Below are 15,431 nucleotides of genomic sequence, written 5' to 3' on the forward strand. Positions count from 1 at the left end.
ACAATTGTTATATCTTCCATAATGAATAAAACAATGTTTTTCACCCTCAAAAGATGCTCTATAACTAGAGTCAACAATGAGGCTCAGAGGCTTCCATAACTTGACCCAAGTCTCAAGGTAGTGTGGGCCATGTCAGAACTGGAACTTGGGTCTCCTGCCCCCCCCATCCAGGGTGCTCTTCTACCGTTGCATTCTGCCTTCTGTTGTAACATCTTAAAAAAAAATTAAACATGCCACAGCAAATCCTAGTAATAGGAGTAAAATGCGGAAATGGGCTATTAGGTTATAGGAGTATTAAGGAGAATAAGGGAGAGTGTAACGCTATATAGGTTGAGAGATGAAGAATAAACACATTTCATGAGAAACGGCTGTAAAGTGGTTAGGAAACACCCACCCCTGATGAGCCACTGCTAACACGGGACAGCAGACTAGAGAAGTTAGAGGAAATGCTGAAGGTTAAAAGGGGAGGGAGCGGGGTATTCTACAGTGACACTGGTATCCGGTTCCACGTGCGTGGGGTAAGGAATGTTATGAGCATAATGGTGGATCAAAAGGCCGAGCTACACACGGTACCACAGGAAACAGCAGAATAAAAGTTTACATCAAAAGGTGTGAGAGTGAAAGAAAAGTGACAGGTACGACAGGTGGAAAACTGAAAATCACATGTATCTTCTATTATTGCGCCTGGAACCCAGCAGAGAGCAATCAACATTCGTTGAATACTGGTGAAGATAATCTTTTTCAATTTAAGTCAAACGGTCAGTCCTCTAATGGCCTTCGTGTCAAACCATCTAGTGGATGGTGACAGTGCAATCAAGCCCGTGCAGCTCAGGAGTTATGAAGCTGGCGGAGCATATCTGGTTCCTGCTGCAGAGCTTTATTTGTGACACTCTATTCAATAAATTAATTTTGACAGTGGTTCTCCACTTTCCACCTTTTGACTGTTCTCATTTGTTTCCATTTCATACTATGATTTTTAAAAGATACTTAAACGCAATTGTACAATGAAATTAAAATATTTTCCACCGATACAAATTACAGTGAAAGCTCTTATCAGATTTCTAAAGGCTATGAAAGTATTCTAGTATCTTATATGCCTTGACGTTCTTGTTCTGTAACACTTCCTTTGAACGTTTGATAGAGATCACGAAGCCAAACTTATGGGAAAAAAACACATTGTTTTCAAGGAGATCAAATGAGAAAAAGACCGAGAAAAAAAAAAAAAAGAGAGAGAGAGAGATCTGGTTAAAGAAACATGAACATAAAAATGCATACTGTACCTGTAGTCCCAATATATAAATCAGTGTCTTGTTTGTGATGGACAACGGGCCCAGAATATGTGCCACTTGGACTCTCGGGATGGAGCAGTAAAATGGTACAAACAGAGCAAACACAGGTGCCAGGCTGTGCAAACAAACAAACAGACAAAGTCACTATGGTGTAACACTCAACTTAAAACACCAATGGTAAATGTATATTTGAAGGAACACTGCTTATCATTTTATTTCAGTCTGAAAGCATGGTCTTAGATACACAAGTTGGTTTCTAGACGTACATCACATCCAAAATAATTTGTACATATATATAACATTTTATGAGACCTCTAATTATCTAACCCTTGTCGACCCTCTCAAAGCTATTGCAAAGGGGGCTTCCCTGGTGGCGCAGGTTGAGAGTCCGCCTGCCGACGCAGGGGACACGGGTTCGTGCCCCGGTCCGGGAAGATCCCACATGCCGAGGAGCGGCTGGGCCCGTGAGGCATGGCCACTGAGCCTGCGCGTCCAGAGCCTGTGCTCCGCAACGGGAGAGGCCGCGACAGTGAGAGGCCCACGTACCGCAAAAAAAAAAAACTATTGCAAAGAGGTGGTTCAGCATCTACAAATGAACTGTCAGCACTGTGAGAAAATTTAAAGTTGATGCTATGTTTTCTTCTCACGAATGACCTGAAATCTGATGAAAGAGACTAGATGAACCAAAAGCAAGAAACATTACAATTCATCACACAGTCAAATCCAAAATCTTCATCTCAGACTCTGTCCAATTACATCTCACGTCAGCACTCGACACGGCTCGCTGCTCCTGTCCTCCCTTCCTCAAATTCCTTCCTGCTTTTGTCTTAAACCCTGTGTTCTTGTTGGTCTGCCCGTGGGTCTCCCACCACTCTTCTCCTACCCTCTCCAGGGTTCCATTACAGGCTTTTCTTCTGGCTCCAGTCTCTCCTGGTATAATCCTAAGCCCTTCTATGGCTTCAACTAAAAAAATGAAGTGAGTCCCCAAACTGTCCGGCTGTCCCTCACCTTGGCTATGAAACTCGATTTGATACCTTCGACCTGACATATTCCAAAGTCACAAACGTCTGTCTGCTTAAAGTCTTGTTTCTCTCTAATCCATCTGCTAACACTGCCAACAGTATTGTCTTCCCCAAATACAACTCTGATCATGTCACACTCTTGTTTAAAACCCTTCCTTCCACAGGCTGCCAGTATTCAAAGAGGAAATTCAAACAGCACGAAAGAGCAAAGTCCTGCGAGCCTTTCTTACCAGTGTGGTTCCCTGCAACCGTCCTCCTCTCCCTTCCCCTGATCTGGCCCATCCCCTCTCGCTCCGTCCCCGCCCAGATGCTCCCTGGGCACCTTAGGCTCTGATAACTATTCACTGACACAGGCTATTGTTTCAACACAAGAGTGTCCGTGCACTTTTCTGCTTAGGAAACTCACACTTACGGTGTATGACAGAGCTCAGCTCCTCTGCCCAGAGATGCCTCCACCCCCCTGCTGGTTAGCCGCCCTCCTTCACCCTCACAGCTACCCCAGTTTCACTGTCTGAGTGAATCTGTGTGAGAGGCAGTGGGCCAGCCACAGCAGCTCCGTCCACATCTCTAAGTAAGAAGCAGCCCCGAACCTCAAGGAACTAGAGCTCCAGGACGGCGAACTCACATTCCTACGAGGGCGAGGCGGGAGACGTGAATGAGGCATGCGGTCTGGACACACACTTACACCCATTCTTCATTAAACTCACGGCTTAATTTAACTAGTCTTTTATTTTCTCATGTTTTGGATAAGTGGCATCGTACAAAGAACGACTGCTTTTACCATAAGAAAAATGCAAGAAATATTTTTCACTTCCATAAAGAAATGTTCTCATTATCATCTCTGTGGAAACAACAGGTCCCTCTCGTGCATTTTCCCATTTTCGATAGAGAATGTATTATTAAAAAAATCATTCACTGTCCTCTCGATTCTATTAAAAACCAAACCAAACCAAACACATGTTGAAGATGTGATAAATGGCAGCATCATCTACAGGCAGCTATAAGAATGTAGTAAATGCTAGAAGAGGGAAAACCCCAACCAGCGAACAGCTGAGCGCCAGGCCCTGGTCAGGACTGGAGACCCGAAGACGGGTAAGATGCAGCCTCCTGCGGTCTCGTAAGGAGACGGCAGGGACAGGGCAGCAGAGGTCTGCAGACAGCTCGGCGGAGGGGTCTGGAATGCCCCTCTAGCCCTCCTCCTGGGCTGAATACATCCCAAGGCGGGGAAGGAGATACATCCTCGTGGTTATCCCAGCATTGGACTCGGTGCTTGGCACAGGAGAAAAGCTCATTAAATGTGGGGCAATGAAACAATTCTAATTCTTGAACAGCTGTATGATCTACATCTTAACTAACTACATAGGGTTTTTTGTTCTTTTTTTCTTTTTCTGGTGGTACGCGGGCCTCTCACCGCTGCGGTCTCTCCCGTTGTGGAGCACAGGCTCCGGACGCGCAGGCTCAGCGGCCATGGCTCACGGGCCCAGCCGCTCCGCGGCGTGTGGGATCTTCCCAGACCAGGAAACGAACCCGCGTCCCCTGCATCGGCAGGCGGACCCTCAACCACTGCACCACCAGGGAAGCCCTACATAGGGTTTTTAAAAAAAATCTCCCATTAGATCATTCACTTTATGAGAAAGCACCACGTTCTATCTAGGGCTGCATCCCCTAGTGCCTAATGTGGACACTTACCCGTAACCGACCGGCAACATTAACGAAAGCAATTTTAACAGAGCGTTATTTAAATTGTCATTCTAAATATCAATACTACATACAAACACAGCTGATGAAGCAGCTGTGCATTCTTCTCACTAAAAAGAACAAATTAATCGCTCCTGGGCTTAAAATCCTGCAAAGACCCACCGCCAGCCAAGAGTAAAAGCCAAAGTCATGACAAACACACACAAGACCCTGCGTCCCCCACCCCGACCTGCCTTCTACTCCGTAGACTCCCCCTCCTCGCTCTCACCGCTTCCCGGACACAGGACCGGGCACTCTGTGCCCCAGGGTGCGTGCCGCTGCTTCCCCCTCTCCTGGCCATCTTCCCACAGACAAGTGCATCACTCACTCCCTTACACCCTTCAGGTCTTCACTCAAATGGCACCTTCTCCAAGAAGCCCTCCCTGACCACCCCACTCCAAACTGTAGCCCGCGCCCACCTCATCACAGCCCCACCCCTACTCTGCCTTCTCTCTCTCCTCTCCCCATAGCACCAATAACCTCCTAATTTACTACGCGGCTTACTTATCATCTGTCTCCACGACTAGGATGGAAGCTCCACGAAGGCAGGGATCTCTGTCAGTCTGTTTGCTGCTTTACCTCCACTCTCTAGAAGCACGCCTGGCACAGGGTAGTTGCTCAGTGAGTACTTGCTGAATCAAAGAATTTCTCTTTAAAATGGTAAAACCATACAGCAGAATTTGTCTTTTGTTTTAAAGAGCCCCTTTTCTTGTTTTGTTGTTTTTAATGGGATTAAAACACACAGTTTCATAGATATACTCAAAATAGGGCCTGTTGTTCTCTTGGTAATAATAAGAAAACTCTATTTTGGTTGCACTTGAGTTTCTCACTACAGAACATGTCTTTAGGTACTTAACTTATAGAAGGTCTTCTGTTTACATTTAGCAATAAAGTGTAAAGAGTGAAGCTATAATAAAAAATCTGAAGCAGAGTTCTTGCTTGAGGTTACATTCCAATGTAAAGTAAGAAATATTGATAGGAATTTTAATGACCCCAGCTCGTATCTTATATACCAATAGAAGAAGTTTCAAAATTCCTTAGAAGTTATTCATCACTGTGTAGTTTTAAATGATGACTAAACACTAAACCACATCTACCCATAACACAAAAGCATATAGTTCAGACCACGGTTATACAGGTTGTTTTGTAGAAAATTTCCATTGCTATTTCTATACACACTGAGTGTTTTTAGTCACTGACCAGTTTTTCTCTTTTCCTTATTTTATGACATTTGTTCCTTATATTGGCAACAATAACTCATTTTGACCTTTTTGTATGGTGAACAGCTAACTTCTGGAAGTCCTGTCTGGCTTAAGCATACAGGGCTGAAGTTCAGAAAAGAGGAACACGGTTTATAAGGAATTCACTCACTAATGTCACTAATATTTATTGAGTATCTACTCTATACTCACAACTGTGCTTTGACAGAACAAATAAAATAGTAGAAACTCTCAGTTCAGGTCACAAACGTCCATCTCTTCTACAGAAAAGGACATGGACTCCACTTTTACAGTACAACTGAAGAAATCCTGGTAACTTTCAACAATAAAAATAAGGTTTGTGAGCTCATGAAATGATCTCACAATAAACCTCAATGGCATCTCAGAGGACAATTACCCTATCACCTCTTCTTTATACACCTGACTACTCTAATACCAAAAAAAAAGGGGAGATCCAGTTTGCTAGAACATTTACTTTACCTAGATTTCATCATATAACGATGTTTTACTTAATAAAAACTATTTCAAAAACTAAAAACCAAAACCCCACCAGGATGGCTTTTCAACAAATTGAAAGACTTCTTCTCAACAGTGTCTTCTTCAAGGATTCTTCAATCCAAGTTTTAAAGGAACTAGTTCTAGAAGATTTTATCATATCGATCCACCAAATCATAAAATCTCTATATTTCCCCCTCACAGAATTATTGGACTAGGAATTATCTTGGTGATCATTTAGTTCAATACTTTTATTTTATATAATGGGGTGGAGACCCAAAGAATTTAGGTGACTTGTAGCTCTTCCGTTTGACAAGGTTTCTCTACAGATCTTCAGCACTTTAGAGCTTATAAGAACCTAACAAGCCTCTCAATGGAATAACACCACTGAGAGGCTAAAGGTTCTCAGCCACTTTGACAGAATCCTGGAGTGGAAGGGCCTCTGAGGTCACAGGGTTACAAATTCCTACCCAATGATTCAATTCTCTCTACACCATCCCTCAAAATAGTCATCCTGTTTATGCAAGTACCTAAATAAGAGACAACATGCCACTTTTTTATGATCTCAACTTTTGAGATCTACTTTCACATTTTGATTTGAAAGCTGTCTGGTAACCTTCTCTTACAAGGCCTTCCTTCTACTCTCTGGAGTTAGGAAGACTGACACATACAATTTAAACCCTTTACCAGGAGAGCTTCCTAACACGTGAGGATAATGATCACATCCCGGCCAAGCCCAGACATGCTCAGTTTATTCCATCATTTCTCCTAAGACCTGGCATCCAGACCTCTCACCACCCATGCTCTAAGGTCATCCGTGCCCTGGTAAAACGCAGCCTCCTGAGCTCACTGGGAATGGCCAGATCATCTCTCTTGTTCTGAGCGCTATATTTCCATTATTTTAGCCTGCAAATCAATTTGCATTTTGATAGCCATGTGACACTGTTGGTTTAAACTGAGTCCATTAAGACCTGAAGGTGAACAGCACAGGTCTCCTTCATCCTGTGCACGAGAGGCAATTCTAGCTGTAGGATGCCCCCTTCAACTCTTCCCTTGTCACGCATGTGTCCATGCAATCAGCGATCCAGTCAGTTGGTCTCCCGCCTGAAAATACTGACTAATCACTGTACACAGGCAAAAGAGCATTTTTCTCCACTCACCACAGAAATTTGTTTCTTTCTCATTAAGCTGTTGATAAGATACAGAATGAGTGAACTACTCCCTGCACCAAGTTTCCAGGCAGACAGAATTGTCAAAATTGACATTTTTTCCCTTAAAACCTTTAAAAATTCACACTTTACACATAATATGGATACAAAATCATCAATAACTATGATTGTTTTTTTTTCCTGGTTAAGGTTTATTGCTTCAGTCTCTTCCAAAGGATTTTTTTAAACTTAAATCTTTATAGAAAAATTTATAAAGTTCCATAGATATCAAAAATTCATAAATTCCAAGGGGTTTTTGGATAACTCTTTTTAAAAAAATCACTAACAGAAAAATTTCACTTCCCATTAAAAAAAAAAAGTGCACACGCACACATGAGGCTAACTGATCATTACTGTGCTCAGTCACAGGGTGACAGGAAAAAAAGCCACCACCATAAAAGGATGTCTGCATAATCTCCCTTAAAACAACGTGCCAAGGTTAACCCACTTCAGTTTGGGCGAATACTGACTGCTACCACACAGAGGTCCCAACAAGGCACTAAGAGGTAAGTACCAGATATTTTGCTTTTTCAACAAAGTCTTGTGAGTTAAGAAGAACTTTGAAACCCTAATTAAGGTTTAAGGTAAAGGTAAAGAATCTATTCAACAAAAGGCTATAAACATTTCTAACAAAGATTTTATCATTAATATAGTTGAGACTCTCTGGTGACTGGCAGTTCTAATAAGCTGATGGTAAGCTGGGTGAAAGCAATGGATCATGCCAGAAATATCTTTGCCAAAAAACAGGGCTTACTTTGTACCTCTGTGTGAACTCACAATTACACAAAACAGTATCAAATATTAATCATCAAATACTGCCAGTATTTCAGGATACTTTATGAAGGAAAGGAGTAAAGTTATTTTAAAATGGAGTATTCCTACACTTAAATGTACTGTACTTATAACAAGTTATACGGCACAATTTAAAATAAAAGAGTTAGTACATGTTGCTACTTGACCACATATGTAAGTACATAAAAGTCTTTCCTATACTTTTATTATTTCTCTACTTTTATACTTTCTATTATTTCTCAGGATAGAATCCCAGTAGTAGAATTCCTGGGGCAAAGGGTACACATTAAAAAAAAAAAAAAAACAACTTCAGATATAAATTGATATTTTTCAGTTTACAAAAACATTTTACCAATTTACTCTCCCACCAGTGACAGTCTGGGCCTCACTGCTTCTCAGCCAACATGAGTATTTTAATTCTAAATATAAACTATTAATCTAATAAGTGAAAAAAGAACATCTCTTGTTTGCTTTATATTTATTTGATGATCAGAAAGACTAAACGCATCTCCGTATTTTTTTCTAGAACTTCTGTGTGCCTAGAAAATATCACAAAACAATGACTTATATGCAGTGAATTGCCAGTATTTACATCCAGGTTGGGAAGGGAATGGAGGTAACAGAAACTTGGTAAAATATAAGCTGTGCAGAGACTTCCTCTAAAGGAGGGTGTGTTTTTTTTTTATTTTGGGGGGGAGGTGGTCTCACTTTAAGTACAATATAGTGTAGTGGTTAAGAGCATGGGCTCTGGAGTCAGGCTTGAACTGGGACTCCATTATTTACCAGCTGCGTGACCCTGGACAAGTTACTTCTCAGGCTTCAACTGCTTCATGTGTAAAATGGGGAGTAATCATACTGCCCAGGTCTTACAGCACTGGCTCTCACAGTAAGTGCTGGAAAACTGCCTGTTACCATTCTCTCTTCCCTCTGCCCATTAAACCACGGAAGGATGAATCCAATACGCAAAGTTTCCTTGCCCTATCATTTCTATGGGAATTATTTTTCTTGAACTTATTTCTAGATCTTTAGAAAATATTTTACATAAAGACTGAGTCTATGGATGATTATACATCTAACTGTGTTTTCTGTCTGGACTTTGCATTTGCTAGTATTTCAGTGCATGTTTTCTCTTGGGGGTTAATCATAGTTTTTGGACATAATACTGCAAAGAGCACGCCGCTCCAGAAAGCATTCTCACTCACAAGGTTCACCTATCATGTGGTGGTGGGAATTCCTTTTATAAATCACTTTCAACTAGCTTCTGAGAGCTTTTCAGTAACATGACCAGTCATTTAATGGAATAAATATTAACTCAGGTCACTATATGACTTTCATTCATTTATGCTTTCCGTAGGCATTTACTAGATATCTGTTGCTGGCCAGTCCTGAAACACTCTATGGGATAAAATGAGATAAAGCCATCATCCTTAAGAAGTTTACATCTAAAAAAAGAGCTCACCATCCAGTAAAGGAGTTTACTAGTGACAGTTTTCTCTCTGCTATGGTTAAGGGCCTCCTGGAGTTGTTAAAATGCCCTGGTTGTGTATGTGCTGAGGATGTGCAGTATCCTCCAGTCTGTATCCTTCCCAGCTTCCCAGGAAGTTTGTAAAATAGTGGGCTTCAATGTAAGATGAAATAACACACGTTGAAATCCTCTGAAAATGACAGAGGTAACAAAGATCCTTGTGGTATCTGGAAAGCCCAAAGAGAAGAATAAAAATATTTTGCTAAATATCTGCAAATATTTAAATAGCAGTATAAAAATAAATTAACAGCATAAGAGCTATCCTAGGTATTCACCATCTTCTCTCAGTGGAAATTTTAGTCCAAACTGTTTTATAGAAATCTCGTTAAAAATAGTAAAAATCTAAATTTATTTATAAAACTTTTACTTCCCTTGAAATATGCTACAAATAAGTGAATGAATTCCTTATTTATATCAACATATCCCTCCTCCTCCCTCTTCCCATCTCCCTAACCCTTCTCCGCTCGCTGGTTGAGACAGGTGTATGAGTTGGTATGCGTTGAAGTTTTGAGATGTCTTCCTGTTTTACTTGTTTCCTACCAAAAACATCAGATCATGCTGGAAATAGGAGCTAGGGCTAAAACATACTACACTGAATGTGATTTCTGGAGCCAAACTGCCTGGATTAAATCCTGACACTTAACAGCTGCGTCTTTAGGCAAGACTCATAAGTCTGTGCCTCAGTTTCACCAGTGGCAATGGATTTGGGAAAGTTTTGTGAGATTCAGTGAGTGAACATACATAAGGTGCCCAGGGCAGTGCCTGGGACACAGTCTATGCTGAATAATACTGGTTACTATTATCAATCAAACGTATCCTGCAGTCTGATAAGAAACTTTGAGGATCAAGAAAGCTGGGATTCTGCTATTCCTCAATGGATATTTATTGAGCATTAATCATGGGCCAGCTGGAGATGCACAGAATTAACAACACAGCCCCCACTCTCAGGACTTCACAGGCCAGTAGGAAAGAGAAACAAAACAAACAGTACAGATGCCAGTACAGAGGGCAGTGCCCTGGTGAGGACACCCCACGCTGCCTTTCTGCGGGGCAGGGGGAGGTGCTGTCGGGGGAGCACGAGAGGATAAAACCAGAGAAGCTTCCAGGAGCAGCTGATTCTGAGCGAAGCCCTGAAGGAAAGCGGGAGCTGAGGATGCAGGACCGGGGAGAGGAGGCTCCAGAGAGAAGGAAGAGGGTCAGAAAGGAACGAAGCTGTGAGAGAACACAGGACATCAAAAGACAGCAAGCAATCTAGTAGGGCCGGAGCCAGGGGGTCACAGGATGGAAGACGGCTAGAGATCCAGCTGAAGAGGGAAGCAGACCCCGAGCACGAAGGAGACCGTGTGGCGTGACAGACGGCTTTCAGTTTGCCTGGGCACCATTTGAACGGCACTGTGCGCGTTGCAACTGCAACTCCACGGAGAAGAGAGGGTGGCCTGAGGCAGGCAGGGCAGTGGGAGCAGCACGCACACAGGCAGACGGACAGACAGAAGGGGACGTGCAGAGGAGAGGCCGGGGGCCAGTGGGCTGAAGGCAGGAGGCAGCGGGGGACGAGGACACGGAGGCCTGCACGGCTGCGTGGTCCCTGGCTTGGCAACTGTCCTGAGGGGGGACCCTGAGCAAATGATCCAATCTCTCCCGAATTTTGCTTATCCATAAAATAAGGATATTTAATGTTTCTGACTAATTTCTATGAGGTAATAGAGACGAAAATCAAAATTTGAAACTCCTTTGAACTTTAAGGAGACAGGGTACATAGTGTTTCTAGAAATATTTTGGATTCAGAGGATAAAGATTATACTGACTCAGCCCTTCATTATAAGGAGTCTTTGTATATTATGCAGTTGGTTATCCTACATACAGGTCAAATCATGCCACAGGGAAACACAGTTGTCTTCCTTACACTGAAATGAGTATCACGGTGGGATTATTTTTTCTTCCAGTTCCTAAACATTATGCCATATATTTCAAGTCCGTAGTGCTACCACCTCCTCTGTCTTCATCTTTGAAGACTTTCATACCATCCTAGTGAGTATTAAAGCTGCCAAAAGCCACAAAAGGAATAGATAATCAGTGAAAGGTGGAAGAAAAATAGCCAGACTATGTAAAACCCCAAATGTGCAAGTGGGTGTTTAAGCAGATAACACAAATGTCAGGCACCTTTCACTTTCCCATCAATTCCAATGTACATGTTTACAGAAGGTGAAGTGTCTTTAGCGGGTGCCCGTTGGGTTCAGGACACCACTGAGGCACAAAGAGGAAAGTGCAGATGGGCCAATGCTGGGTTGTTTTTTCTCTGTTCTGAGGAAGCTCCCTGTGCACTGTCCTGCACATGACCCTGTGCAGACCTACTGAGAGGTGGGCAGGACCAGGCTGTGCCCTGGGGTCAGCCGCAGGGTCACCCTTCCACAAGCCGGAGGATGCAAGCAAGCGAGCTCCCTAGGAGACAGGGAAGAGAGGTGCCCTCAGACACACGGACCACAGATGACTCGACTCCTGCCATAAACGCTCTGGCACGTGGGAGGTTCCGTCTGAGAAAGTGGGGGCACCTGTCAGTGGTCACCTTTCTGGACAATCTTCCCTATATAGTCTCCCAAAAAATCAGTCTTGGACACAGCTATCAACTTAGGACTCAAAGCTAGTGAAAAACAAGAATCACCTGATAGTGGAGGAAGATCTCTTTGACTAGGTTATCGGGGTGTGTGCTTGCTGTCAGAGCGGTTCGGAGCAGTGTAGTAGTCTGGAACGGCCATCAGACTGCACCAGGGGAGGGACGCGAGGCTGGGCCTGTGCTCGTCACTGCCCGTCTGTGCCTCAGGGATGCCTGTTTCGCACCTGCCTATTTTGCAGGCCAGTGGGACGCACAGCGGCTCAGGTGATGGTTGTTGAGTCACCTTGAAGCAGGTGAGAAACATGACTGGTTGGGTGCTAGGCCCCGGTATGTGTGACACTGGACCAAACTCAGATGTCCCTGTTTGCTCAGCTTCAAGAACAAGGAGGCTTTTTCAAGCGACTGACAAATACGTCTAAAACTAGGTAACAGGAGGAAGCAGCCATGATTTCTTTCTTCCACGGGGTATGTTTGTCCTCAAAGGCAGTGAACAGCCTCGGCCTGCTGTCCTGACCCATCGGTGCTCGTCTGCCTCCTGGGAGACCAAATCCCTGCTGCACCTTTGAGCCTGCAGCCCTTCTCTGCCCCCTCCTTCCCCAGTGACTTTATTTTCCCACTCCAGGAATTTCCCCTCAATCTTACCCCTCTTCAACAAAATAACCAAAGGACAGTGTAGCAACAGAAATCAGACAAACAATGGGATCAAACACCACCACTCATCATTTAACAACAGACAAGTATCATTTGTATCTGCACGTCCATTCTTTGGGTTGTTTTTGAGAGCACACTCCTGTAACTTCCTCTTTGGTGCAGGCCACTGTGGGCACTTTGAGTCACATCATCTCAATGTGTAAACATGGTCCTGAGCAGACTTCACCTCACAGAGAGGTCACCTCTTATTAATGATCATGTCAGCATGATTTGACCCATTCGATTCATTGCTAAGGTCTGAATTTAAACAAAATTACTAGAAGTTTAACCCCTTCTCACTTTTAAGTGTTGATGATTATTAAGCGAATAAATATTAGGGGTAAAGGTGACAGACATTTCAGGAATCTTAAAGCTAAACACCAAAAGCCGGTATTCTAGCATTTACTAAAATCTTTGAATATAATGAGGATTTTATTCTGTTTCTGCCACAAATAAAAGCTAAGAAAATCATTATCCAAGCAAGTAAATTGGGATTGCAGAAGTACCCTGTGAAAAATCACAAATGCCTCCGAGTTGCTATCCAGGGTAAATAGTTCTAGAGTACAAATCACATTAGCTCTAAGTTTTCTTTAATACTAATAAATGAGTTTTGAGGGGACCTTTTATTTTTTCCTTTCTGTGGCTAGAAAGAACTTGACAGTTCATGTCAACATGTCTGGTTATGCAAAAATGACACGATAGTGTCTTAAGAAACACTAGCTACTCTATTAGTGAGGAAATCAATTCTAGAGAAAAGCACACACAGGCCCACTTTCAAGAATGTAAGTGAAAATACTTCGGAGGATATTTTGCTGTGGAAGAACTTGCTGTTTTACACATGTTAGGAGACTAGTAACGTGAAAAGGATCAATACTGCGTTACAGAGACAAACCTGAGAGAGGCTCCTTTGCTTATTAACAAAAATGTTAAGAGAAGTGGCACAGATGGCTGCCCCGTAGTTCCTTGGGTGGAACCTGAATAAGGACCCACACTTCCCTCAGCCCAGGTACTATCTGTGCCCTCAGGCAAAGCTTGCAATCCTCATTCTTGTCTCTCAGCTGTGGGGCACTAAAGGACGACTTAGGAACATTGTACATCTTTTCATTAGGAAGCATCATGAGGAAATGATAATTATTACACGTACAAGTATTCTAAGGAAAAAAAATTAGAACAAACATTTCTTTATGCTTTTCTTAAGGCAATAAAATGACGAGCCATAGTATCAAAACTTTCAAGTACAACTCGGTATATCTATCCTAAATACCATGTCAGACGCTGTTGTCTAATAATTATGACAAATATTTAAAATATAGTGAAAGAAAGAAAGAAAGAAAAGAAAGAAAGAAAGAAAGAAAGAAAGGCTTTAGTTATGACTAAAAGAGGAAGGACTAGAAACAGTTAAAAGGGGAATTTGCAATCGAAAGGTTGGTAAAGGAGCACTGTAACACAAAGAGCAAGCAGAACCCGGGTGTGTGTGTGAGAAGACACATAGCAAATACTGAGATAACACCTCATTCGGACAACAGCACATTCCCAACATCCAACCTTCAGTTTGAGGTCCTCAGACATTAAAAGGTATCATTTCTGAATTTCCAGGATCTAGCATATAGAGGAGGCACTAAAAACAATTTTTGCTGAATAAAAGAACGGAGTAAGTCAAGGTTCAGGAAAGTAATCCTGAATCCTAAAATGAGTAAGGAAGGGATAAAATAATATTTCTGAGGGAAGATGATAATAAATTGGGATTGGTTGATATAAGAACGGGATAACAACAGTCAAGTATGTGGAAGTGGCTTTCTCTCAATTTGGAAAAGATAAAATGGACTAAAACTATAGCATTAATAACACAGGATAAGTAACACCAAAGGTAGTATACTAGAGCTGTTGACGGATGGAATCAACCTTCCAGAGGTTACTAAATATCCAAAAGAACACATTTCGAAACAGCCCAGATTCTCCTTTACTTGAGATCCTCTGGGTCAGCCCATTTACACATCCACGTTGTGCAAGTGCCTTTCTTGGACTGACTCGGGGCAGGGCCAGGCAGCAAACAGCCCTTCCCCAGTCTCCCCCTCGGGGCTCTATGACGCAGCGTCCACCAGTCTAGCCTCCCACTTGGGAAGGCACCTCTCCTGGAGTGGGAGTCCCGTTGTCCTCTGGAAGAATCGTCTCCCTGCTCTGGAACGGCTAGGCCACATGTGCCCCGGCTGTTTGTGTACAGGTGAGGATGGCCCTGAAGTCCAGACCACTTTGAAACCACAAATTCTCAGTTCTTGAAAGGCAGCGTGAAGCAGCTGCCCCTGCCGAGGACTGGACAGAGTAGGAGGCTTGAAGCCAGGTCGGCAGAGAGAAGGATCCAGCATGACCCTTACCTTCTCTCACAGTGGTTTCCTCGAGTGGAGAGTGCGTGCGTGATGGCAACACCTGGCTTGCAGGGCTGCTGGGACGGTTCTTCCAGACATGACTTAAGGTAGGCACCTAGCGAAAACTAAGGCATAAATCTGAATAAAGAGCACTAGCTTTGAAAAGTATGTCAGAGGACAAGGCTTTTGCAAGAAGAGCTGAATTTCAAAAAAGATTTCTTCAGATTCAAAAAGATTATTTACCTATTTACTCATTTCATAGTCAATTCATGTTTGGTGTTAAAAATTTAGAATATATGATGAAACTCAAAAATTACTTGTACTTGTGAATTATGTTTTGGCCTATATATCCATGCAGGGATGAGTGTGTGAATAGTTGCTTTTCCTACCCGCAAAGTGGCCTGTTGTGGAATCTTACTTAACATCGTTCTCTGTCAGGAAATAGGCATCTACATTGCCATCTTCAGTGTCTGCATCGT

General features: G+C 42.8%; 1 protein-coding gene across 1 annotated transcript in view; it reads right to left on the bottom strand.

Moving 5' to 3' along the window:
• UBAC2 (UBA domain containing 2) overlaps window positions 1–15,431 on the bottom strand; it is a gene marked incomplete at its 3' end in the record, with an annotated part of 163,200 nt that overhangs the window by 62,678 nt on the left and 85,091 nt on the right. The window contains exon 5 of the mRNA XM_079721697.1: window positions 1,281–1,404. Within this exon, the coding sequence (XP_079577823.1) occupies window positions 1,281–1,404 (124 nt within the window). The remainder of the gene's footprint in view (window positions 1–1,280; window positions 1,405–15,431) is intronic.

Source organism: Hyperoodon ampullatus, assembly GCF_949752795.1.
Source record: "Hyperoodon ampullatus genome assembly, chromosome: 16".
Classification (NCBI taxonomy): domain Eukaryota; kingdom Metazoa; phylum Chordata; class Mammalia; order Artiodactyla; family Ziphiidae; genus Hyperoodon; species Hyperoodon ampullatus.